The sequence below is a fragment of the Ursus maritimus genome, unplaced genomic scaffold (assembly GCF_017311325.1).
Source record: "Ursus maritimus isolate PB19 unplaced genomic scaffold, ASM1731132v1 scaffold_10, whole genome shotgun sequence".
Lineage (NCBI taxonomy): Eukaryota > Metazoa > Chordata > Mammalia > Carnivora > Ursidae > Ursus > Ursus maritimus.
This window is the reverse complement of record NW_024423344.1, coordinates 12,313,214-12,341,024: the sequence shown is the minus strand read 5'-3', so window position 1 is coordinate 12,341,024 and position 27,811 is coordinate 12,313,214. Positions and strand designations below refer to the sequence as shown.

At 40.5% G+C, this 27,811-nt stretch overlaps 2 protein-coding genes across 4 annotated transcripts in view; one reads left to right on the top strand and one right to left on the bottom strand.

Moving 5' to 3' along the window:
• The window catches only part of ZAR1L (zygote arrest 1 like), a 55,052-nt gene that overhangs the window by 26,873 nt on the left and 368 nt on the right, over positions 1 to 27,811 (top strand). For 2 of the 3 annotated variants that reach the window (XM_040621944.1, XM_008692209.2), the window contains one exon: positions 22,592 to 27,804. In XM_040621944.1, the coding sequence (XP_040477878.1) occupies positions 22,592 to 22,645 (54 nt within the window). In that variant the 3' untranslated portion in view covers positions 22,646 to 27,804. Of the gene's footprint in view, positions 1 to 22,591; positions 27,805 to 27,811 lie in introns of those variants that run through there. The other variant, XR_569004.2, reaches the window with a different exon arrangement.
• Positions 7,034 to 27,811, bottom strand: part of FRY (FRY microtubule binding protein) — a 252,030-nt gene continuing 231,252 nt past the window's right edge. Inside the window, exons 59-61 of the mRNA XM_008692211.2 lie at positions 17,738 to 17,848; positions 11,070 to 11,272; positions 7,034 to 10,448 (exon numbers count right to left, since the gene is read on the bottom strand). Of these exons, the coding sequence (XP_008690433.2) occupies positions 10,190 to 10,448; positions 11,070 to 11,272; positions 17,738 to 17,848 (573 nt within the window). The 3' untranslated portion in view covers positions 7,034 to 10,189. The remainder of the gene's footprint in view (positions 10,449 to 11,069; positions 11,273 to 17,737; positions 17,849 to 27,811) is intronic.

Below are 27,811 nucleotides of genomic sequence, written 5' to 3'. Positions count from 1 at the left end.
TTCCTTCCTTCCTTCCTTCCTTCCTTCCTTCCTTCCTTCCTTCCTCTCATTCTCTCTCTCTCTTTCAACCAACTTGGTACTATATTTTTCTTTTGTTTCCTTTAGGTATAAGTTTAGATTTATTTGAGACTTTTCTTGTTTCTTGAGGTAGGCCTGTATCACCATTAACTTCCCTCTTAGAACTGTTTTTCTGTGTCCCAAAGATTTTGGACTATTGTCTTTTCATTTGTCTCCATGTATTTTTTGATTTCCTGTTTGATTTATTCATTGATCCATTGTTTTTTTAATTAGCATGTTGTTTTGCCTCCAAGTGTTTCCCCCCCCCCCACCCCAGTTTTTTTTCCCCCTTGTAATTCATTTCTAGTCTCATACATTGTGGTCAGAAAAGATGCTTGATATTAATTTGAAATTTCTTAAATTTATTGAGACTTTTTCTGTGGCTTAACGTGTGATCTATCCTTCAAAATATTCCGTATCCATATGGAATGCATATTCTCCTGTTTGAAAGGAACCTTCTGTATATATCTGTTAGGTTCATCTGGTCTAATGTATCATTCAAAGCCACTATTTCCTTGTTGATTTTCTGTCTGGATGATTTGTCCAGTGATGTAAGTATGTTATTAAAGTCTCTTACTGTTATTGTATTATGGTCAATTTCTGCCTTTACATCTTTTACTATTTGGTTTATGTATTTAGGTGCTCCTGTAGTGGGTACATAGATACTTAAAATTGTTATAGCATCTTATTGGATTGATCCTTTTATCATTATTTAATGCCCTTCTCTAATGCTACAGTCTTTAGTTTTAAACTCTATTTTGTCTGATATAAGTATTACTGCTTTGGCTTTTAGTTCTTGCATGGGATATATTTTCCCGTCCCTTTATTTTGACTGTGTATGCACCTTCATGTCTGAAGAGAATCTCTTATAGAGAGCATATAGATAGGTCTTGTTTTCTTTTTATCCATTCAGTCATCCATGTCTTTTGATTAAAGCATTTAGTCCATTTACATTTAAAGTAGTTATGGATAAGTATGTACTTATTGTCATTTTGTTACTTGTTTTCTGTTTTTTTTTTTTAAGTTCTTCTCTTTTCCTTTCTTGTTCACTTCCTTTGTATTTTTATGACTCTCTTAAGTGTTACACTTGAATCCTTTCTCTTTATTTTTTGTGTAGTTATTATAGGTTTTTAATTTGGGGTTACCGTTGTGTTCATATATAACATTGTAAGTGTATAACAGCCTATATTAAGTTTGTTGTTACAAAGTTTGAATACATTCTGAAAGCACAAAATTTTTAGTCTCCCCTCCACATTGTATGTGTATGTTGTATTTTACATGTTTTTATTTTGTATAGCCCTTGATTAATTTTTATAGATATAATTGATTTTACTATTTTTGTGTTTTAATCTCTATTTTATAGGTTATTAATAAGTAATTAGTAAGTAATTAGTCTATCTTTAATAATTACTTGCTTTTACCTATGAAATTTTTCTTTCATAGTTTTCTTATCCTGGTAATGGCCTTTTCTTTCTACTTAAAGAGTTCCCTTCAACATCACTTGCAAGGTTTGTTGAGTGGTGGTGAACTCCTTTAACTTTTGTTTTTCTGGGAAACTCCATCTCTCCTCAATTCTGAATGATAAACTTGCCGGGTAGGGTATTCATTGTTGTAGGTTTTTTCCTTTCAGTACATTGAATATATCATGCCAGTACCTTCTTGCCTGCTAAGTATCTGGTGAAAAATGAGCTGTGAACGTTATAGGGTTTCCCTTGTAGGTAACCGTTTTTTGTTTTGTTTTGTTTTGTTTTTTGGGTTTTTTTCCTCTTCCTAATTTTAAGATTCTCTCTTTATCATTACTTTTTGCCATTTTAATTATTATGTGTATTGGTTTGGACCTTCTTGAGTTTATCTTGTTAGGGTCTCTCTGCTTCCTGGACTTGCATATCTGTTTTCTTCTCCCAGATTAGGGAAGTTTTCAGCTATTTCTTCAAGTAGCTTTTCTGCTTCCTTCTCTCTCTCTTCTCAGATCCCTATAATGGGAATGTTATTACCATTGATGATAATGCAGAGTTCCCTTAACCTCTTCTTATTTTTTATTATTGATCTTCCTTTTTGCTCTTCAGGTTAGTTGCTTTCCATTACCCTGCCTTCCAGGTTGCTGATTCATTCTTCTGCATCCTCTTATCTGCTGTTGATTCCCTTTTCTGTAGTTTTCTTTCTTTCTTTTTTTTTTTTAGTTACCATTTGAAATTTTATTTTTCTTCTGCTTAGCTCAATTCACACTGATTGTGAATAGCTCAAATACCACTTAATCCATTTTCAACGGTTTTCTGTACTTCATAGAATCCACTTGGTCATTTGCAGGTGTCCGCTAATGTATTTGGCATGGAGGAAAAGGACCATTACTTGGGAGAGTGATATTAGCAGAAAATTACTACCTGGATGAGGGGGCATTTCATGCATACGTTTTGAAAGAAAGCTTTGAGGTGTCTTTTCCACATGTAGGAAGTCCTTCTATGAGCTAGTTTTTTCCTAAGACCTTTGTTCTGGAAGGAGAATGGCCTGGGGAGAAACAATATTTGGAAACATGCCGCCGAGTTCCTAGGATCGTGTTCTTGAACCATGGGAGTCTAAGTAACAATTGTACCAGCTACGTTAACCATTCTGTTGTAGCTCACCTGGAGGAATGCTCTATGGAACAAGGAAAAGCTTGGTAGGGTCTGAAATAAGGTGAACAGGGAAAGGACAGTTATGAAAACTTGGGGAATGAATAAAGGATTTTTTTTAAACTAAAGAGATTAAGTGATCAAAGATTATAAGTATGGAGGAAAAAGCCAAGGAGAAATGTGTAGAAGACAAAGAGCTCTATCGTTAAGCGTCAGAAGGGCTGGCAGCTTAGCAAGAGCTGAGAGCCACGCAAGAGGACTCCTGAAATCATTCTGTCATCCCCACATCACCTTCAAGGCTCGGCTGTCGCTGTGGGGGAAACGGAAACCTTGAAATCGATCACATTGGCTACATAGAAGAATCTCTAGACTTCGAACTTGTAAATGTTCCTGTGATGCTCGCCAGCTTTCTTGTCTCTTCGTGGTGGAGCTTGTTTATCTGCCTAGATGTAAAATTGTAAATGATTAACAGGTAGAAATGAAAGGTCTAATTCTTCTGGCCGTTTCCCCAAACAGATACTTTCCCTCCATAGCTGTTATTCTGCTGATTTTCGGCAACTTTCCTTTCAAATCTTTAAGATCAGTCCCTTTGGAAAGTGCATTTTTATTCCTTTTATTTCTTTGGCTCAAAGAAGTGCTGTGTTGTTGCTTGAGGGGGAGGCAGCATCTCAGCGTGATGATCACACTCTCTGGAACCTGAGGAGCCAGCAGGCAGCCAGGGCGAAGAGAAAGCCACGCGAAGGTGCTTTCCCATTAATACGAGTTTGTGATACTTTTGTTTTAGGTCTGACACACTTGAAGATGGGTCTGCCCCCAGAATGCTGTACCAATCCTTTTTGTTCAATGCCATCATCCACTGAACAAGAAGTGGACCTTCTCAGATCAGCAAACTTCATACAGTCCTTATCACCTACTCCTCGCCCGCACTCGGCCAAAACCCGGAACCCCCTTTTCTGTAGTTTTCATTTTAGTTATGTATTCTTCTCTTCTGACTGGTTCTTTTAAATATTTTCTATGTCTTTGTTGAAATTCTCACTTATTCATCTGCTCTTCTCTCAAGTGAGGAGTATCTTTATGACTTTTACTTTGAATTCTTGCAGGCATATTGCCTATCTCCATTTCATTTAGCTCTTTTTCCGTGATGTTTGTGTTGTTCTTTCATTGGGGAGATATTCCTCTGTCTCCTCACTTTTTCTAACTCTCTTAGGTAAGTAGGCTACTATTCCTGGTCTAGAATGTAGTTGCCTTATATAGGAGAGATCCTGTCGTGCCCTATAGTGTAATATCCCCTGGTCATCAGAACTAGGCATTCCATCTACTGTGTGGGCTGCATGTGCCCTCCTTTTGTGGCTAAGGTGAGATTGCTGTGGACACACTGGTGGTAGGGGCTGTTCCTCACCTCAGCTAACCCCAGTGATCCACTTTGCTTTCTCTGGCACCACTGGGCAGGATTTGCTTCCTATGCTGTTTAGAGGCCCAGCTTTAGCCACCTGGATTCGCTGGTGGGTGGGGCCAGCACTCTCACTAGCCGTCTTCAAGTAGCCTCTGTCACAGCTGCAGGCACAGTGAAGGGCAGGGCTTGATTGCCTGCACAGCCAGCTAAGAGGCCCAGCTCTAGGAACTGCAGGCACACTAGTGTGTGTGGTTATTTCCCCTGCCTTCTCAGGGCAGGAATCACTTTGAGGTGGTGCTGGTCTGGTCTGGCCATGGCTGCCTGCTGGGAGTGGAGGGACAGGACCTTCAAAGCCCAGTGGGTTGGGTGGCTTGGGTTTGCAGTGGTGTGTTGGTGCAGAGCATATGGTGTTGGGGAGGTAGATAAAGATGGTTAGAACCAGCTCCCACAAGTGTTCAGCTCTCTAGGCTGGGGTAGGGCAAGAAAAATGGTGCCCATCAGCACTTTTGTTCCCAGAGAAACTTTCTGCAGATCCCTGCTTTTCAGGCACCCTTTCTAAAATTAGTCAGTAAATCTCCTTCATGTATGCCCTAGGTGTTTTTCAAACTGCTGTTTCTGCGCTGTGTCTCAGGGCAAATTATTTAGTGTGATGACTTATTTAGGTCAGAGGCTCAGTCTCCTATCACCCTGAGGCTCTTTTGGAGTTAAGACCCACTGACTTTTAATGCTCCTGGAGTTAAGCCCTGCTGATTTTCAAATCCAGACATTAGGGGACTCATCTTTCCAGTGTGAATCCAGGGCTGGGGGTGCCCAGTGTGGGGTCTGGTCCCCTTGCTTCTCAGTGATTATGATGTCCCTCCCATTTGTCAACTCTGGCAGTTTGGTTCTTAACCAAGTGTCTGCCCTTTCTATCCTTCTTGATGGGGCCTTCTCTCCATGACTTAGCTGCGGAAGATCTGTTCTGTCAGTCTTCAGGCCATTATCTGAGTTAGTTGCACAGATGTAGTTGTTGCCTTGGTGTGTCTGTGGGATGAAGTGAGCTCAGGATCCTCTTACTCTGCTATCTTCCCAAATTCCTTTTCTTAATTAAAATTTTTCTTGCAGCTTGGTTGCATTCTAGTATTCTGTCTTCCAGGTCACTGCTCTGTTCTTCTGTATCTTTTAATCTGCTGTTGAGTCTCTCTAGTGTGTTTTTCATTTCAGTCATTTCGTTCTTCAACTCGTTTATATTTTCTATCTTTTGCTGAAGTTCTCACTGAGTTTATCTACTCTTCTTCTCTAAGTCTGGTGAACATCTTTATGACCATTACTTTGAATTCTTTATCAGGTAGCTTATCTCTATTTTGTTTAGTTCTTTTTCTGAAGTTTTGTATTGTTCCTTCATTTGGATCATATTCTTCTTCTCATTTTGTTTCTGTGAATTAGGCAAAATAGCTACTGTTCTCGACATTAAAGGAGTAGCCTTGGAGCACCCCCGTGTCGATGGCATGTATCTGGCAGCTTTGGCCAGCTGCCTGGAGCTATATCAGGTGCAAACCAGTGTTTTGGGGCACTTTGCACTGGAGATCCTCTGGTGGGATGGCTAGAGCTTGGGTGGATATAGGCTGAGGCTTTGCATGCAGGGGCATCCTGGTGGGCTGGGTGGAGCAGAAGCCAGCATGTCCTGAGGTGGCCCATGCCCAGGCTGCCTTGGTGAGATGGCTGGAGCTGTAGCGGGTAAAGGTCAGGGGTGTTAGGGTGTGTGCCACCCAAAGGCAGCTCTGGTGGGATGGTTGAAACTGGAGTGTGTTCCAGCAAGTGGCCGCCTTGAGATGATGGCTGGAACTGGTGTGGGCTGTGGGTCTGGGGCTTTGTGGAGGTGGCCAACTGGTGAAAGCATTTGGGCTGTGCTTTTGCCCTTGCTATCTGGTGGAGAGGGAACATAAATAGTGGTGCTCACCAGCACCCATGGCCACAGAGAGAGATGCAGTAGTTTTCCCATTGTTGGGCAGAAGCTCTAGGGGTTATAAATGAGTTTCCTTTGCTTATAGTCTAGTTACCCTTTAAACTGCTGCTTTTTTGTTTTGTTTTGTTGTATCTCAGGTTGGGGAAATCTGAGAATGGTCCCTTTAATGCTATTCCTTCCTCCTGCATTTTGTGGTATTGGGTGTGGGATTTCCGTGAGTACCATGTATCTGTCTCTCCTGCTGTTCTCTGTGTGGTTCCTCTATTTGGTCAACTCTTGATCTCCTCTTCAGGTCTGAATAATAACCTTATTAGGTGGAGTATCATTTTTTTATAATAATTTTTTATTATGTTAGTCACCATACAGTACATCCCTGGTTTTTGATGTAAAGTTCCATGATTCATTACTTGCGTGTAACACCCAGTGCACCATGCAATACGTGCCCTCCTTAATACCCATCACCGGCCTATCCCAATCCCCTCCCCCCCTCCCCTCTAAAGCCCTCAGTTTGTTTCCCAGGAGAAGAAAGGGAAGAAGGAAGGTGGCGGGGGGGGTAAACAGAAGGGGGAATGAACCATGAGAGACTATGGACTCTGGGAAAGAAACTGGAGTATCATTTTTTTAAAGCTTGTTTTTCCTGTTAGCACTTTGAATATCTCTTGCCTGCCATTTCTGGCCTGCAGAGTTTCTGCTGAGAAATAAGCTGATAGTCTTATGGTGGTTCCCTTATATTTAACTAATTTCTTTTTCCTTGCTTTTACAATTTTTTTATGTTTAGTTTTTGACATTTCTATTATAATGTGCCTTGATGTGGATCTTTTTGGACTTATCTTGTTTGGGACGCTCTAGGCTTCTTGGGCCTGTGTGTCTGTTTCCTTGTTTAGGGTATTTTTCAGCTATTTTATCTTCAAATAAGTTTTCTGCTCCTTTTTTTCTTTTCCTCATGTGACCTTTATAGCATTAATATTAACATGCTTGATGTTATCCGAGAGGTATGTTAAACTATTCCTATTTCCAAAAATATCTTTCTTTTTGCTGTTCAGTTTGGGTGATTTCCAGTACCACGTCTTCCAGATTACTAATCCATTCTTCCTTATCATCGAATCTGCTGTTTATTCCTTTTTCATTTGTTGCTGTAGTCTTCAGATCTGGTTAAGTACCTTTGTATATTTTCTCTTTGTTGAAGTTCTATCTTTATCCATTCTTCTAAATTCAGTAAGCATCTTTGTTGACCATTACTTTGAACTCTATTAGGTAGTTCGCTTATCCCTGCTTCATTCAGTTCTTTTTCTGAATTTTTTTCTTTTTATTTCATTTGGGACACATTGCTCTGTATCTTCATTTTGCCTAACTCTGCTTCTATATATTAGGTAGTTCAGCTGTGTCTGCTGGTCTTGAAGGAGTGGCCTTATGTGGGAGATCCTGGGGCCCCGAAGTGCAATCACCTGTGCACTAGACACAGGTGCTCCAGGGCTGTTCACTCTGTGGGCTGCATGCATTCTCCCATCGCAGTGGTGCCACACTGCTGTGGGTGTATTGCTGTGCAGGAGTGGCCCCCGTGCCAGCTGGCTGTGCGGCTGGCAGCCACTGATGTAGGTGTGCTAATGGGGTTATGCCGGTGCCTAGCCTGGCTGGCTGTGAGGACCTGCTGAGATGCAGGTTGTACAGGGCTCTTAGTGGGGCATGTTCCCTGGCATTAGGAGTCTAGAGGGAGGATTCCAAAATGGCACGTGCCAGTGCTGGCCAGTGTGGCAGAATGAGTGAACAAAAGTGGCTGCTGCCAGTGTCTCTGTCTCCGTGGAGAGCCCCAGCTGTCTCCTGACTCTCTGGCAGGTACTCCAAAATTTGTAAGTGGGTCTCATTCACCTGTGGTGTGTGCACTTTTCAATCTGGTATTTGTACCCTGGTTCCTGGGTTGAGTGAGTCTGTACATGAGCCTTTTTAAGAATAGGTTTTCCTTTCCCTGTAGTTCTATAATTTTCTTGGACATACTCCCTTTTGGTTTTCATAGTTATGGGTTTTGGGGACTCTTCTCTCCTGTGCAGGATGTGAAGGTTAGGGTTCCTGATACAGATCTCAAATATCTTGCTTTTCAGGGAAAAGTTAATAACTTTGAGAACTCTCCTGACCATGGAACACTGTGCCAGGAGTGTGTTTTCTTTAGTGAGACTGTATCTCTGCCTCTTCTACCTGTCTCAGTGGCTTTTTCTTTTTGTGAAGGCTCTGTTCCTAGGTTCCTTTTGTGAAGGCTCTGTTCCTAGGTTCCTTTTGTGAAGGACCAGTTTCTAGGTCCCCTTCTGTGGGAATTACTCTAATGTAATTGTTGGTTTTTGTGTCCATTGGAGGAGGTGAGTTCAGGATCTTCCTGTGCTGCCATCTTGAACCCTCCTCCCTCTCAAGAAAGTTATAACAATTAGTTAATAGTTCTATCTCTGGTAACATAAAAAAATCCTGGCTCATACTCCCTGTTACAGGCTATTTCCAGAAAATTACTACTTAAGGTTTAGTTTTTGTATTTAGTGAAGCAAGTTATATTTGTTAGTCTAGGTAAATATGAGTAGGAAGACAGATTGTCGTGTGTGTCTGTGTCCCTGTTTTTCCTGTGGGGTGGAGACAGATGAGCAATGGTGACAGAATTAAAACTCCTACTTTTCCTTATAGAGTCTGTTTCACAATTTTAAGGATGACAATCTAATGATAGGTGTTGACAAGTAGAGCACTCACTCTTCTGATTTCTGTCTTTGGTTGATTAGAGAGAGCTGATTGAAGGTCACGGTCTTAACTTAGTGTCCACTTCCAAAGAGATAGCATAGTTCCTGCTTCATAGAGTCCCTGTGCTTGCTGCTCAGCCTCAGTGACTGCCAATCACGCAACGTATATGAATGGTGCCCCTCGGGGTTATCACGGTGGCAGCCCACACGCAAAACTGTAAATGTGTGTCAATGGCAAAGATCTCTAAACCAGAAATAAAATCCAAGGTCGGTATGTATTTTGTCTTTTTTTTTTTTTTTTTTAGTCTAAAGGAAGTTCTGAATAGAATATCAACCAAGATTACATCACAAAAACTTTAAATGTATTTACAGGTGAATAAGTTAAATAGATCAACTTTGAATATGTTTCTGATGTGCAACTGGTTTACATGCACACAGCTAACACTTGACAGCATTAAGTTGAAGGAGAAAACTTAAGAATGGCTCTTTACATATATGTTACAAATAAAATATGACATTTTTTAAGTAACAAAGTGACAACTCATAGTTTATGATTCTACTTCTGGCTATCCAAATGGATATTAAAATATGCATGCATGACAGGTGAAAAGACTTGGAATTTATAATGTGAATTTCTTTAACTTTTTCCTACAAAATGGCAAAGTTGGTTAAAATTAACACTCATCCTTTTGTAGTATAAATATGCTCATATAAGCAACCTTCTAGTAAAAAGCAGCCAAGACCCTTACAAAAAGGTCTATCTGGACCATATTTGGTGCTAGGGTCCTAATCACAGACTCCTGCAAAGAGATTCAGGGCTTTCAGAAACAGTAGCCTAGCAACATAAGAAAGGTACTTCATAGCAGCTCCTTTTAGATACAGTAATCGTATTCAAATTACAGTGTATATTAAATTGTCCATTTACAATTCCCTTTTTCACATAAACAGGCTGTCAGCTTTTGACCGTCTTAACAGTTTTCAGTGGCCAGCTTCATTCTGCCTGCCCCTTCCTCAGCCCACCAAAAAAAAGAAAAAAGAAAAAAAAAAATAAAAGGAAAAATAAAAGAATGTACAAGTTTTAGAATATAAAATATTTTTTTAGTGAAGAAAACATTGCACTTTTGCCAATCTAAAATTGTTTCTAGAAAGGAAGGTATTGTTCAGTGTAGTCGGCTTTGGTATGCAATGGAAGTCACTTTCTTCAGTAGTGAGTTGCATCTCCTCAGTAAAATAACACCTTTGTGCCACACAGCATAACAGATGGAGTCTGTCCCAGAATGTTCTATGCTACCTTGGTTCTTATAGTATTGCTACACGTTGGAAGTTCTGTCATCCTGTTTAGAAAAAGTCCTACAGGTAACAAGAGGGAGAACAGTCTGACCAAGCCTTCTGAAGGCTGAAAAGACACTGAATGACATCACCCCAGCATGACAGCACCCCCAGCTTGGAACCCATGGGGGATGGGAGGCTCCTGTCAGAGACTAGTGCCAGAAACACTGGAGTCTGGAAGAAAAGTAGTGAGGACTCGGTAACTCTGGGCCCTGCGAATCATGTCCCGGATCTCCATGTTCAGCTCCATCAGCTTGGTGCAGATTTCGGTCAGGCTCTGGTTAGACCCCACCAATGCATAAGTACCCGTTTGTCCCAGAGTTTGATGGCGGAAATAAATATTCAGTAGTGTCTGGACCTCATCATCAGAACTGCTTCCAAAGATGTCATTGGGCCACAGACTTCTGCAGTCAAAAAACAGCATAGGTTAGAGGCACTATTTGTTACAAAGTTGAAAGGTTATGAGCCTTTGTAGTATAAGAGTATTACTTTAAAAAAAACCTAGCTTTGAGGTGTAACTGACATACTACTATACAATTTAACCATCTGAAGGATACAACACAGTGGCTTTTAGTATATTCAGTTTTGCAAACATCACCATAACTGATTGTGGAATGTTACTGGTTCTGATGAAACTATCTAAAGCTTCTAACTCTCAGAACAGAATTTGATAATCATAAAACATTTATTTGCTATAGCATTCTGGTTCCAATGAATTTAACTATACTATCAAAACGGAGGGGGGAAGAGGATACCTTCAAATAATAGTTTTCAAAGTATACCCCAACATAATTTGAAGGGTTTCAACATTACAGGGATGACAAAAGACCAGAAGTAACACCTATACTTTATACGTATAAGTTCTGAAATCTGATATAGCTGGCGTGGTGATGGTAAAGATCTGAGAAGGATGTGTATAAAATATCTAGATGTCCCGTCTGTAGTGATTCAGTCCCCGATCATGACAAAGTAACTATCAGGCATGCATTTCCTTTCACCGTTTCTAAAAGAACCAGTAGAGTTACCTGCATTCCCTGATTTGCCGTAAAGCCTTGCCAAGTTCATTGTTCTTCAGGCACTCCAGCATGGACTGGATGGCTGCTTCGGTGGATGTGAAGGTGGGCTCAGACCATGCACCCTCTATATAGAGAGGGTCAGCTGCAATGGCCGCGGTGGCCTCCTTCAGGTTTTTCTTTAAGTCACTCAGTTCCCTGGACATATTTAGCAGCTGTTAAAAAAATTATTTTTTACCATATTTAGTTGCAGGTTAGATTTTGCATCCTCAAGAGAGAAAATTTTCATTTCTCTGGTCTGGTTAAGCATAAGCTTAATATCTTGGTAAACTAAAATTGAACAAATAAAACTACTACCTCGTATGTGTAGGGGGTTATATACATTGCATAACTTCCTGTATCAACCACTGGGATACTCTCCTTAGATGAGAGGTTAACATCTCCTTTAAAATGTTTTCTATTTGAGTAGAAGGGCATATCCAGAGTTAAAATGCATAAGACAACAGGCTTGGGTAGAGCTGGGTTCAAATGCCAAATCTGTACCGTATTGTGGGACCGTAGTCAATAGACTTTTATGTGCTTCAGTTTTCTCATCTGTGAGACTGAAGACGTTACCGACCTCACAGGTAACTTTAAAGACGAGATGATGTATATAAAATGCTTAGTACAGTTGGGCACATAAATGCTTAATAAGTGTAATCATGAACATGGATCCTCTTTGAAAAATAACTTTTTCTCATTATTTGTATGCCATGGGAAGACATGAAAGATATAATTTGAGGAAGAGGAAAAAATCTCAAGGTAATGTTAGTATTCATGTTACAGAGCTAAGAGGTATTTTACCTCAAAATTACTGGTACCAAAAGATAAATCATAAAAAGATAACCTATGTCACTTTTTAGTGCCCCCCAAATACACTACGGAAGTCAACTGTTTTGCAGTTTGATCTCAGGAGCATTTTTAAAAGTTGCTGTGCATTTAAAGATTTGTTTTCTTTTATAAGCTAAGTTGGCGAGGTCTGTTTTCTTTGGAAAGTTGATCTGCCGAACATCTTCATCTTTCCTCAGTCCCAGCTAGCTCACTGGACCATGTATAGAACCAAAGCCCTCCAGAGTTGTCTTCACACAGGTGACTATTAAATACAACCTCCTATTCCAGTACCAGTTTTAGAATTTACTGAGGGAATCCTTTTAAGTAAGGTATTAGAGGAGGAGCTTGGGAAGGCAGCAGAGAAAGGAGGACCCAGAGCTCACCTCCTCCCATGGACACACTGAGGCTACAACTACATATAATGCAGCTCCCTCTGGAAACAACCTTAGGACCAGCAGAACAATTCTTCCACAGCTAAAGAAAGATATAAAGAAAAGCCACATCGATAAGGGTAGGAGGGGCAGAGAACCAAACTGCGGGTGTGACAATCCATAAGGAGGAGGGATATCACAGGTTCGGAGATCTTTCCTGAGGAGTGAGGGGATCAAGCCCCACATCAGCACCCCTTGTCTTGGGGATCTGCCTGGGGAAGATGAGCCCCTAGAACATCTGGCTTTGAAAATCAGTGAGGCTCCAGAAGAGTGGAGACTCTGCTTTTATATCAATCACTCCAAGACTCATTAGAGGCAGTAGTATGAAAAGCACCTGGGTTATATATGAAGAAAAATATACTATTAATTAGTATATTATTACAGTTAAGGTCATTCATGGCATTTTTCCCCCCACTGAAGCCATTTTTTTTTCAATAAAGCCACTTTACTCCTTTAAAAAAATAAAAATTAGTTTCTTTTTCAGATATAAATATTTTTTTATTGGTTATGAAAAGAAACATTTTAATTGGGCTGGGGAAAGAAAAACTATTTGCAAATATGTAATAAAAGAGTTTTTTAAAACGTGGAAAAAAAAGATTTATGGACTAATTTTAGGGCATGTGTCAGATAGGCAGGAATTTTCTCTGGGAATAGAAGTGTTGGCAGCCAACATTTTTCTTCTTCTCCTTAAGTCTGGCGGGCCTGATGCTGGTGGTAGCCTGTTCTGACATCTCCATCTAATTTCCTAGCACTGCTTGCCCCACCCTGGCAGATATCCCTCCTGCCACATGGGGCAGGTGACTCAGCCAGGTGACTCAGCCAGCCTAGCTGGGGTCAGCCCTGCTCACCAACATGACTCACCAGCAGTCATGGCCCAGTCACAGAAGGAAGGCACATACATCCCACACAGGGGACACTCCTGGAGTGCCTGGATCTGGTGACCAGGGGAATGCACTACAGGGCTCCACAGGACACCTTTCACAAAAGGCCACTACTTTCAAGACATAATACACTGAAACAGAGGTAGACCAAATGAGGGAAGAGGGGAATATGTTTCAAATGAAAGAACAAGATAAAACCTCAGAAAAAGTACTAAACAAAACAGTTAAGAGTTCAAAGTAGTGGTCATATTCACTAGAGCTGAATAGATGAACTCAGTGAGAATTTCAACTCACGAGGGTTGATTAGATGAACTTATGAGAATTTCAACAAAGAGAAAATATAAACAAGAACCAGAGTGGGAGAATACAGTAACTGAAATGACAAATACAATGGAGGGAATTAAAAGTAATTAGAGATGCAGAAGAATGGGTCAGTGATCTGGAAGACCCAGAAATGGAGAGCACCCAAGCTGAACAGCAAAAAGAAAACTGAATTTTAAAAAACGAGAATAAGTTAAGGGACCTTTAGACAACATCAGTTTTACTAACATTTATAGGGGTCAGAAGTAGGAGAGAGAGAGAAGGGGACAGATAACTTTATAGACAGAATAGCAGAAAAATTCCCTAACGTGGAGAATGAGACATCCAGGTCCAGAAAGTAGAGAGCCTCTCACAGGATGAACCCAAGGGAGATCACATAATACTTAAAATGTCGAAAATTAAAGAGAGAATCTTAAAAGCAGCAATAGGGAAGCAATTAGTTACACAGGAGGGAAGCCTCATAAGGCTATAAGCTGATTTCTTAGCAGAAACTTTGAATGTATCGTGCCACTCCCTTTTATCCTGCAAAGTACTGAAAGGAAAAAAGTCTACAACCAAGAATACCCTGCTTAGGAAGCTTATCACTTAGAATTGAGGGAGAGAGAGAGTTTCCCAGACAAAAGAGTTTATCACCAGTAAACCAGACTTACAAGAAATGTTAAAGAGACTTCTTTAAGCAAGGAAGAACCCATAACTAGAAGAAATTATGAGAGGAAAAATTTCACTGGTAAACATACTAAAGATAGTAGTAGATCAGTCACTTAAAAAGCTAAAAGAAAGATGGCTCCATTATATCTACAAGTCTTCAAGACTGAATCAGGAATAGAAAATCTGAACAGACCGATTACTAGTAATGAAATTAAGTAATCCAAAAATTCCCAACAAAAAATCCAGGACCAGATGGCTTCATGGGTGACTTCCACCAAATGCATAAAAAATAGCTAATACCTATCCTTCTCCAAGTATTCCAAAAATTGAAGAGGAAGGAATGCTTCTAAACTCATTGTGCAAGGCCAGTATTATCCAGATATCAAAACCAGACAAGCACAGTACAGAAAAAAGATTAAAGGCCAATACTCCTGAATAATATAAATGTAAAAATTGTCAACAAAACATTAGTAAACAGAGTTCAACAATATATTACAAGGGTCATTTACCATGACCGAGGGGATTTTTTTCAGGGCTGCAGGGATGGTTCAATATCTACAAATCAATGTGATAAGCCATATTAAAAGATGAAAGATAAAAATTAGGATAATCTCAATAGCTTAAAAAAAAGCATTTGACAAAATTCAGCATCCATTCATTAAACTCAACAAAGTGGGTATAGAGGGAACACACATCAACATAATAGAGGTCACATATGACATACCTGTAGCTAATATCATACTCAACAGGGAAAAGCTCAAAGCTTTTCCATCAGGAACAAGCTAAGGATGGCCTTGCCACTTTTATTCAACGTAGAACTGGAAGTCCTAGCCACAGCATTCGGACAAAAAAAAAAAAAAAAAAAAAAAAAGAAAGAAAGAAAGAAAAGGCTTCCATATTGGTAAGGAAGACACTAAACTGTCACTCTTTGCAGATGACATGATACTATACATAGAAAACTCTAAAGACTACAAAAAACTATTAGAACTAATAAATGAATTCAGTGAAGTTGCAGGATACAAAATTAATATACAGAAATCTGTTACATTTCTGTACACTAATAGGAAACTATCAGAAAGAGAAAGTAAGGAAACAATCCTATTTACAATTCCATCAAAAAGAATAGAATACCTAGGAATAAATGTATAAAAGATCTACACTCTGATAACTGTAGGACATTGATGAAAGAAACTGAAGAGGACACAAACAAATGGAAAGATATACATTTCACGAATTGTAAGAATTAATACTTTAAAAATGTCAATACTATCCAAAGCAATCTATAGCTCAGTGCAATTCCTGTCAAAATACCACTGGCATTTTTCATAGAACTGGAACAAATAATCCCAACATTTGTGGAGAACCACAGAAGAGCCCCAGTAGCCAAAGCAATTCTGAGAGAGAAAGACAAAGCTGGAGATACCCCAATCCCAGAGTTCAAACTATACTACAAAGCTAAAATAGTAATAAAAGCAGTATGGTACTGGAACAAGACACATAGATGCTTGGAACAGAACAGAGGGCCTACAAATAAACCCATACTTACACAATTAATTATTACAGGCACAAATATATGATAGAGAAGAAAAGAATCTTTTCACAAAATAGTGTTTGAAAAATTAGACCACTTTCTTATGCCATGTACAAAAATAAAGATTTATGTGTAAGTCCTGAAACCATAAAACTCCTAAAAGAAAACATAGGCAGTAAACTCTTGGGCACTGGTCTTTTCAATATTTTTTTGGATAGGTCTCTTCAGGCAAGGGCAAACAAAACAAAAATAAACAAATGGGACTACATGAAACTAAAAAGTTTTTGCACAGCAAAGGAAACCATTAAAAAATGAAAAAGCAACCTATTAAATGAGAGAAGGTATTTGTAAAAGATGTATCTTATAGTTAATCTCCAAAATATGTAAAGACTCATACAATGTGATGAAAAAAAATGGGCAGAGGATCTGAATAGACATTTTTCCAAAGAAGATCTACAGATGGCCAACAGTCCAATGAAAAAATGCTCAACATCACTCATCATCAGGGAAAATGCAAATTGAAACCACAATGTGATACTACCTCATGGCAGTCAGAATGGCTAATATCAAAGATAAGAAAGAACAAGTCAGTTTCATTGACCTTTTGTGCTAAATCTTCCATTCATTTTCTGTCCCCTCTCGATACCTAGCCCTTCTGTCCTGGTTGAAACCGTCATCCTTGTCTGAGCTATTTCAGCAGCCTAGTGACCAGTACCCTGTCTTCAGCCTACATGTCATCAAATCCACCCTCCACATCCCTGCCATAAAAATCTAACTAAAACATTCCCAGGCAAGGCATCTTCCATTATCTAACCCTTACCTGTCTCTTGTGCCTGATTATTCTGTCACTTCTTTTTGGTTTGCATTTCATATTCTAGCAATACTAAATTGCTTGTACTTGGGGCACTGGGTGGCTCAGTTGGTTAAGTGTCCAACTCTTGGTTTTGGTTCAGGTCATGATCTCAGGGTTCTGGGATGAAGGCCCATGCTCAGGATGGAGTCTGCTTCTCCCCCTCCCCACCCCCGCTCATGCTCTCACACTCTCTCTAAAATAAATAAAATCTTAAAAATCTAAGTTGCTTGTATTTCCTTTTTTTACAAAAATTTTATTTATTTATTTGAGAGAGAGAGAGAGAAGCAGACTCCCCACTGAGCAGGGAGCCCAACACAGGGCTTGATCCTGATCATGGCCTGAGCTGAAGGCAGACACTTAACCAACTGAGCCACCCAGGCGCCCCTGTAGTTCTCTTTCTTACCACTTTATGCTCATGCTGCAGCTGCTTAATGGAACATTTCTCTTTAGCCCTCACTTCATCTAACTCCAGCTCATTCTTTAAGAATCAGCTCAGGTGTTGTGATTTCCTCCAGAAAGCTTTCCTATTTCAACCTCCTCACCTCCAGTTGAATTAGATGCTTGCCCTTTGTGATTCCATAATATCCAGTGTACCGTTATTTCACTTACTATGTTGCAGTAGTATTTCTTCACTTCTAGGAAAATTCTGGCTCACTTGGAAGTAGTATGTTTGTTACTTTACTTTTAAAAATATTAAAGCATCCTAATGCTAAGCAGGACAGGGCAACTGAAGAGAATCAAATGTCATGTAGATATTTCCTTCTTATCTGAATGTAAGGGCAAGTACGAAAAGGTAAACATGAAGAAGAAAATACATAACACAGGAACTTTTTCAAATAAGGATGTCCAGAACCAGGGCCAGGATCAGAGCGGGCCAGGTGAGGCCTCTCGGTATAGCATTAGGGAGGCACTCACTCCCAGGGCTGTCCTTAAATTTTGTGCCTAGGCTAGTCACTTGCTTTACCCTAGTCCTGGCACTGCCAACCGAGAATAGAAGGAAAGACAACACATAGTTAAGTCTTGTGTTTGAGCAAATCAGTTGTGTCGGAATACAATCACTTGGACAGTTATAAATGGGATGGGGGAGGAGAACAAAGGGGATGGTTTTCATGGTAGGACTTGGGGTCGGGAGGTGTGTGGCTCACCTCTGGCATGGAGCTGACTTCGTGCACCTGGCCGATGAGCTTACAGTAGGACTGAAAAAGCAGCAGCAGCTGGAAGTGCAGCTTATATAATCTCTGACACAGTTCCAATTGCTAAAGAGAGAGTGCGCATGGGAAGAAACAGTTATTAAAGATCATTTGTGTATCCCAAGTGAAATCTCGGTGGAGAAAAACATTGTTTTTTATATCAAGGAAACATAACTAGCTGTTCTTATTCCAGATGAAACAGAACAACAAAATCCAGTCAATAAATATCAGTGAGAACTTCACAGTGTAAGATAGAATAGCTTCTGGAAGATGACTAATTAGGAGGAATAGCTATAAAGGGCCTCAGAGAATCACCACATTTTCATTATGTTTGCCAATTAAATATCTACACTTTATAGCTGTGGTCATCTTAATTGCAGTTGTCTTAATTTTTATAAGGTAAAATTGTTTTAAAAAGCAAAAAAAATTATTAAAACTATATTCGAAAGGCAAAGCATTAAGTCATTCTAGGTGTCAAATTTATCAATGCGGCAATTTGGGAGGTTACTCCATGTGACGATTCTGGCTGCCATTTAGAGTGCACTCATCTCGAAGTCTGTGTAAACACAACAGTCGTACGATCCTCTGAGGTGTTGTATCAGTTTTAGGGACAGTGCTTCTACTCAGTGCTCAGTAAATATTTGTTGAATTACAGAGAGAAAAAAGGGGCTACAAGTGCTAACAGAAAGGAGACATTAAGGGAACATTCAAAACTTTCTTATGGAAAGAACATTGGAAAGGAGTCCTACAAAATGGCCCCTGAGCCCTATAGATACCTCTAGAATTTAAAATGTTTTCATTATACGGCTTACGTATCCTATGAGGGAAAAATAAATCTTGAGTAATTCCAGCACCAGTGATCATACTACTCTTTGAGCTGTATCTGCTTGTAATGGGCTCTGCACGTTGCCTGTTTAAGAATGAGTTAGCTCCTAGGTGGTGGATGGGAATTCCGTGGAAGGAAAGGAGCAGCCTTCACGAGATAGAATTTCATGGCTCAGCAGTCACCAGAAAAGTGGGTTAAATATGTGGCGTCAATGAAACGTGTCACTGTTCAGTTTTCAAATGTGGTTAAGTAAGGATAAATAGGGCCTTTCTTTTGCTAATGGACTATAAAGAACTCAGCTTAGAATTGAGAGCTTCTGAGGTCCCTTAAAATTTTTCTCCCAAATCAGTTTAGGGAGAGAAATTACAAGCATTTAAATTAGGCTTTAGGAAGAATATCCTATTAATAGTGTTAATAGAATTTTGATCCTAATTGTTAAAAGTTACCAAAGTCCATGCTAAGGCTATGCTCAATGAAGTTCTCTTTCTCTTGTCCTTTCCCTGGCTCCTGGGGGTGGGGGTGGGGGTATAACAATTCTAGATTTAGATTTAGATTGATTTGATCTCTCAATGTTGATAACAAACATAAGCTTAAAGAAGTAGCTACACTCATTATTTAACCCAAACTAGATTTTTGGTTGTTTTAGTAAAGCATTTTATTTTTTTGATCATTGAAACCTTTCTTTAGGGAAATCTCTTAAAATCTGGTTATAAAAGATAACTGCCAGAGACTTGCAGATAAATAAAAAAGTCTTGTTTAAAAACATAACATTACCTTTACAGATTTAGGGTGAAACCTAGCTATGAAAACTGACCTTTGTTATGTGTTGGATAATGATGGGTATTACTCAAAATATCCCACTGATAGTATGAGAACTCATAGCAACTTAAGTTTCTACTTTGGGACAGAAGCAGCCCAGAATGCTACTAATTCACTGCATGTCTCAGTCTACCAAATAAAATAAAATGAAACGCAAAGGGGAAAACATGCTAAGAGCTATAATAGTAACAGTAAAAATAAGATTTGTTATGGGTCCATGCCTAAAATGGACAAAGAGTATGAAAGAAAGTTAACTTACTGCAAGAGATTCCATTTGCTACACAGCAAGCATGGCACAGGAAACAAAGGAAAGGAGAGAAAGTACAGGGTCAGTGTAATGCATGCAACGGAAAGCATGGCCCTCTTCCAAGAGCAGAACCGTCAGCAGTATTAGCATTGCTTGCCCAAACTCGATAAATGGTTGCACGTCTTGTACCCATTCAACATGCACAGCGGTCCAGTTAAAAAGAAGCTTGAATGGGAAACATGTCACTGAAAAATATAATTGGTAATCGTTTAGAGACTCTGATTAATTGGTTTAGGTTTTGTCAGTCTTGGAGACCAGAAGTCAAAATTTTTATTGCTTGAAGCTTTTAGTGTTTAACTGTGAATAATATGTGAACGGAGTAAAACTGAGGAGACCAACTGAATGATCTAGAAAGAACTGTAGCCCAGACAAATTATACTATTGCTACCAGTTAAGGCAGAGTCTTCAATCCTATTTGCTAAACTATGACTAATTAACATAGAATATAATTAACAATCTAAGTGGCATTTGCTTTAGAGTTAGATTGCCTTCCTTGTTAAGAATATTTTATAGGACTGCGAAATATAGTCATTTCAAAGGACTAAACCTAATCTGTATAGTCCCAAACAAGTGTGAGATATGACAAGTAATTTTCTTGTATTTCATTTGTAATAATTTTGTTTTCAATTTCTAAAAGTAATCTAGAACTGCTGGGTAGTTTAGAATAATATAAATTTGTAACTGAGCCATGTTCAATTCTGGCTTCCATTTTTTGATGTCATCGTATCATAACCACAGACTTGGCTTTAAGGAAAGTGTGGATGTGTTGGAAAGATGATCCGAGTCTGACAGAATGTTAAAATCAATTTGGCCATTCCTAATTATGGATCAACATATCTGGTTCTGGATTTTCAAAATATTTAAAAACATATCTAAGTTAGTTTCTATTCCTTGATAGGAAAAACCACTTATTTTAAAGCTCTTTCTAAAAAAAAAAACTCTCTCGGTTATTATCAGTTTAATGTATTATACTTAATATAAGGTACACTACACACAAAACTATCAAATTATTTATTAGTATCTTCAAACATAAAGCCCCACCACTGCCAACCCCCCCCCACCCGAGAGTCTCTTCCTGCCTCACCTCTTACCAATATCCTATGAGTTGGGCACACTGATGACTACTCTATTATGTTTATTGAATAGTTTTTTGGACCTTGGCCGTGATTATCTTTAAGCTTTGAAAGATAAATACATTGAAGCCTGTGATGCAGATTACACAGCCTGAGGTATTTTCAAGAAAACTTTATGCCTAGATGTTTTTATAACCAAACCTTAAGTACTGAAAAGACCGCTATCTTTCTACTGTTTTCCAAAACAAGGTTGTAATCCAAGAAGATCATCAAATCAGTTAAAGCGGAAGGCCCTCTGTTCAATAAAGGCAAATGAGACTCTGTGACTCCAGCTTGGTGCCGAGGAATTTCATTGTCCATGAATTCCTCCCATTCAGCTCTCAAGGCACAAAACTGTATTTCTTGGGGGAGGGCCAACCCGGCACACCAGTTCTCAATACCCTTCTTAAATGCTCCTTTTTAGGTAGGTTGGTGCAAGCCGCCTCACTTTTTATTATCTCAGAATCCTTTCCCAGGCCACAGGCTGGGGCCTCGTTTGCCTTTCGAGCTCCCAAGAAGATAGTGAAAAATGCCTTTCTAGGGGGTGATTTTATGGAAAATGTTGAAACCTCTTATCCCTCCTGTGCTAATGTTTTCCTGTATCCAGGTTTTCAGAATAATCCCTTCATAAGTCTTTATGAACGTGTTTATGTTTTGGTGACTTAAGATTCTTTGGAAAATGTTATGGGAATGGCACTGTTTTATTTGGTCAGAAGGAGTTTCTTCTTCAAGCCCTGTTCCTGCACGCCTCATATAACTTGATCCATAAATTGGATTTAGAGGTATATTTTCTCAAAACAAGAAAAAAAAATCAAGAAACCAAGATGTTAAAAACTGATCACAGACAGGGTGATTTAAAAGCCCAGAATAATCTAATTTTTGTTCGTTAACAGTAGCATAGCCATTCCTGTTTCTCTGTATTCTGCTCTGAAGTGAGTTCTATGCTTACGACATGAGCCAGTCCGGTAACGATCTGAGAGACGTTCACCATGACAGAAGATGAGCCATCGTGTGCTGTAACAGCTATTATTTTCATCATAGTTAATCTCTGAAAGCCACTGGCTTGCATTAAGTGGGATAAAATGTAGACGAGCTAGCCTAAGGTCGCAGCTTCCTGACTCCAGGATAGAGATGCATCTGGTCTGCTAAGGAGGCATAAGCAGCATGCGCTCGCCTGTCGCTAAAATCACTTGGCGCTGGCTCACTGATGACTGTCGTATTATGTGTGCTGAGTAGTTTTTTGGACCTTGGCCATGGATATCTTTCAAAGCTTTGAATGACAAATACCTTTAAGCCTATGATACAGATTACACAGCCCGAGGTATTTACTACTTTTAAGAAAACTTTAAGTTCAGCAGACACATCTTTTCAGCCAACGCAGGGAAGAGGATTCCTTATATAAGAGTAACTGGTTCCATCTGAAGGGTGATGTTTAAAGGGTTAGAGTTTAACTGCAGAAACTGCAACTTGTCTCCTTCAGTTTGTGTAAGAACAGAGGTTGCAGCCTTCTCGTGCATACATTATGCGGGGCTAGGAAGCACGTAACTGGGAGGCTTAGTGTCCAAAAAGACCCTAGTAATTGGAATGACGATTTGAATATATGATGAAATGTAGTTGGGCTAAATGTAAATGATTGTCCTTGACTCTGAAGAGCCACATGTTTGGGGAGTGCTCAGAAATACCTGTTGAATTGGGGCTGTGCCCACTAACATCACTTCTCACGGGTGAAATGGGAACATTTCCAGCTGTGCCAGGGCCAGCTCTGCAGGACCTGGGAGGTGAGCCGGATTCGTCGTTGAAGAGCTCAGGCTCGTGCTGCCATCCGGAGCAGCCGGAGCTGGGCTGCCTCTCCCCGCCCCACGTTTCTGTTAACTCCAATGACCCAGCGGGAGCCACTCCACATGAATTCCACAGGACATGGAAAGGTCAGTGGACACCCAGATTCTTACTTAGAAGTGCTGGTTTAGGTCACGAAGAGATTTGTCCCTCCTCTGGCTCAGGCTGAGAAAACTTGGGGAAAGCAGGGTCTGCCAATCAGTGAAACTGCTCTCATGGGACACATGCCAATCATACTCCTCGTCTTACGTTCTTCTCAGTGTACACCGGGCGTTATTCTGGGAGAATGGCTATTATAATCACCCGGAAGCCTAAACCATCCACTAATCATGCCTGTCTTTTAAAATAAGGCTTCCCTCAAAAATACTTCCCAAGTATTAGAGACGCTTTTTTTTTTTTTTGGTAGAGAAACCATTTGTTTTGTACATGCACTGAGAATTCTCCACTAACAGATGCCCGAGTGAGCAGGTCCAGCAGACAGGCACTTGCATCTTGTATACATAGAGATGCTTCTCGCGCAGGCAAGAGTAACTCACTCTCAAGCGGGTGCTAATGGGTGGCCCATTTCTTTTGAAACACACAGCCCTGTCTGGTTTTCCACTTCCCCACTTGGGGGCCTTAAGTACAGCAACACATTTTTCTATTATAAGAAAATCAGCAGCCCAAGCATCATGCTGATTGATTGGCACCCGGCTCTTGCCTTCAGGGCTAGGAACTCATGTTCTGGGATGTGGCGGGAAATGGCAGACAGCGGACCAGACAGGCCGCTGATGTGCAGCCCAAGCTCGTGGCCACCATGTAAGAAGGCAGCCCCAGTGTTGCTGGCTCTTCTTTTTCAGAGACAGCGATCTGTTGTGAGTGTATGTGTATGTGTGGGCGATTTTAATTTTTAAATCAGGCCAGTTAATAAAACACGGCTGTGAATTGGGTTACAAGTGTACAGGTTACCAGTGTAACCTTTCCACATTATTTTGATGCCTGCAACCTCATGTTAAGAATACAAGAGAAATTAGAAAATAAATATTCAACACCCATCAAGGAATTATATTCCCTTCTACAAACCATTCGGCAGTGACTTCTCACTTACGCCACCTGTTTGGAATGACCAGAAATCAGCTTGTGGCAAAGACCAGATGGGGCTGGGTAGGGTTTGGGGATGGGAAGATTCCATATGCCTGCGTGTACACCGTCTCCATCTCTGGCAGACTGATCTCTAAGAGCTCAAGAATTTACTTTGCTAAGTTCAGTAAGCCAAGTTCTAATCCTTTCCTAAAGTACACACTTCTCTGAAACAGAAACACTCCTGTAATAATCATTGGCATGTTTACTCCACAATCTGCATTCAGACAGAGATTCTGAGTCATAAGGTCACTTCCCATCCCCATTCCACTTGCCTCCATGCTCAGAATAACTGGCAACTTCACACTGTTCCAGAAGACAGGGAACCTGACTAAACAAAAGAGTGGAGAGAATCACTTGAGGGTAAGCTGTGCTCTGAGGTCAAACAGTTGTTGGATTTTGCCTTCGGACAGAAGCCAAACAGTAGCTCTAATTAGCAAAATAATATCTCTGTCAACTCTGGACGTAAGATTGTTTCAATGGAGTAACACCATCATCCACTCTCAAGGCCCACCTTTAGTAGCGTGTAAAGATTTCCCCCACATTTGCCCTTACAGTCCGTTTTTGGCCCCGATTTAGTGTTCTCTGCAATGGCAACGCAGTCTTCCTCGTTTCTACTTTCCCCACGGTGCCTAGCCAGACCTCACATTCAGCAGTTTAGGTGAGGTGGGTGGGATTAGAGAATGTGCAGTTTGAACTGCATGCCCAGTGGTCAAACTACTTCCAGGGTCTACAGAGAATTTAACAAAGTATCCCGAAGATTTAAACAAACCACCCAGCCTTGCCTGACTCAGTGGGAGAGCGCCCTCTCTGGTAGATGGTATACAATTTGCCTTCCAGACCAGCTTCAACCTTAGAATTGTCACATACAAAGGACCAAAAGCATCTTCTTTAGGACATTTGTTCATTGTCTGGGTTCTCTGGTCACCACTGCATCCACAGGCCACGCAGGGAGTTTCTAATACACTGAGCTAATGCCAGTAATGGGAAGAGAGCCAGGTTGGTTTTGCAAAAACGCTGGAAACATCAGACTCAGAATATGGCCTTCTGTTGACCTTTTCCTGACAAGCCCTCTCTCCTCTCTGCTGGGTGTTTTATGCAGGTTCTTAAAACCCTACAGACATTTAGACGGATGCTGGAAATTGTCCTCTAGCCTTTTCCTATGTGTATGTTTTTACCTTTAAACTAAGAGTAAGTATGCGTTCTGGGGATGGGAAGAATCTGGCCTGCAGACAGCCTCTCAGCCTCAACTTTCTTATCTGCAAAATTGGAAAAACCATTCCAAGGACTGTTGTAAAAGATGAAATGAGATTATATATGTATGGTGCTTGAAAACGACTGGTTTCTTCTTTCCATGTTTGTATTCTCAGGCTTTTATTATAATGCTAACAGAGTTGTCACGTATAAATACTTGAAAGAAGAAATGAAGTCTAAAGACAAGAAAAGGGATAAGAAGAAACAGGACTACAACATAGGTGCATAGAAAGGGGGACGATGAGGAGGCAATGAAAAAGAAAACACTGGCAAGAAGTAAGATTAAGAAAAACAACAGAAATCTTTCTTCAAGGGACGTGGAGACGAAATGGGAGTGGGGAAGGAGCAACTGAACAAAAGAAAACTACAGAAATAAACTATAAGCACAACAGAGACACATACTTGAAAATTGGAATGTTTGGGAAATAGGATAATTTAACTGGAAGTCCCGAGGTTTTAGATTTAGCCAGGAAGCTGTACACAAACGAACAAATAAATAATAGATTTTGTTTTAACCCTCATTCCCAGAAATCTGCAACGTATTATTGCATTTTCCTGATTGAGATTTGATTATAGAGAATATAACAGAATTAGATGATTGAGGGTAAACGTTTAGATAACTGTTTTTATAGTCCACTTAGACCAACTGTATCATGAACTGGACTAAGTTTTTGCTAATTGTAAGTCATAACTTGGTAACTTTTCTCTGGACTGAATTTATTTTAATAGCAGAGTATAGTGGAGAGATGATTGGGCCTGGAATCAAAAGGCGTGGGTGCTACTGGGTGGTCAAAAAATCTGTACCATAGCCCGTGTGTGTGTGTGTGTGTGTGTGTGTATGTATGATGTACTTAACACGTTACTTCTGGGGTATGCTCATGGCATAGGTTATTCGGTGAAAATCAGAGTCACATGTCATTTGAGGCAGCCCATCACAGATGCATACGCAGGGGCTGACGGAAAGGATGGAGTCTGTTGTATTTTGAACTGCACATTCAGCTATGCTTACTGGAGACATCTCATGTGAGGTCATAAAACCCGTATTTTAAAAATGTAATATAGATACACCCTTTGTTATGTACACTGGCCTGTTTCCAGATGTTGCGCCCAGGCCATGTTTTTGCCCATCGCCTATCAACCATGAAGCCTTGGACAAGGCAAGCTTGGTTTCCTTCTCTAGAATGGGGCTGCCACAGCTTGCCCCGTCTCCCATGCCCAGGAAGATCAGTGACTTCAGGAATATGAAAGTTTTCTGTAAGATACAATGTGAAAAGACATGCGTCCTCAAGAAGGGCAGTGATGTGGAAATGCAGCCCACATGTTAGAACCCTATCTAGCTATTTCTCAGTCTTGTAGTTTGCTTGTTCGATCTCGTACCTCTCACTAACACTTACCGAGGGGCTCACCTAGGGACTCACCCATGGCAAGAACAGTCACTCTCAGGACCGCAAACTTGTTCAAAACAATTACCAGATTGAATTGCACCACTGGTACACCCCTCAAATTTTTTTGTCTTTACCCCTCAGTAAAGCACTGTGTCTAACACAGGAAGATGGTTTCTCATCCTCTGAAGGGTACCCAATCCAAAATGCTTTTTTCAGTAGTGGTGATGTAATTCCAAGGTATCACCTCTGCCTGACTAGGCAGCAGCCTCCTCCCTTGACTTCCCTAATCCACTCTGGTGCACTTCAGTCTGTTTCCAGAGTAGAGTGCAGGAGCTTGAATCTAATCCTACCCACCCATTAAAACACTTCAATTGCCTACCATTGCTGTGAAGATAAACACCCAAGCCCATGGTCTGGCTTCTGCCAGCTTCTCCAGACTCTTCTCAGACTTTACTCCAAGTTGCTTTCCACACTTGCAGCCATGCAGGCTCTCTTCAGTTCTTGCAAAGGGCCACGTCCCCTCCTGCCTCAGGGCCTTTGCACAGGCTCTCTACTCACTCCCCTTCACTTGGTTACCTCTGGCTCATAGTTGAGATCTCCACTGAGATGGTACTTCCACGGAGAAGGCTTCTCAGAACTGCCCTCCCCATTTGATCAGGTTCCTTTGCTACCTTCTTGCATAGCGTATGGGTCTTTCCTTAATAGCACTTATTGCTGTTTGCACCTATATGATTTTTTGATTACTGTCTCCCAGACAAGATCGGAAGCTCCACAAGGGTGCAGGCTTGTCTGTTGTTCATTATCGTATCCACCGTGTGGACCACACCGGAGGCACTTAGTACATAACTGCAGAACGAGTGATTTTAATCCATTCATAATTTTCTGCCCCACTGCCTTGACAACACAGCACACATTTACAAGCCAGCTGGTCTGAGGAGTATACTTAGAGCAATTCAAAATGACAAAAAACATAGCTGTTTTAGAGTGACTGCTGAAAGGTCAACAAAGATTTCCTTCACTGAAGAAACTAAATGATTCGGTGAAGAATGAACGACATTTGGTTTTATATTCTAAAGGAAGAGCAGATTTATATTAGGAGATGATTAGTATAGTTAAACGATGTCCAGCAAAAAGATCATTTGTAGACCTCTGCTTCTCCAAAAAGGAGACTCCCCTCCCCACAAATCCCATCAACACACAGCCATGCTTGGCTTGAACATCAGTCCGTCTTACTCTGCTGGCTTCGTGTGAACGGAATGGGGTGACCCACTGCGTGTCTTCCTTTCTCATGCTCTATGCTTCTTGGGTGGATCACAGTCAACACACGCTGTCAGAGCACGGAAAAGAGAAACTCTAACAGGCTTTCCTTAC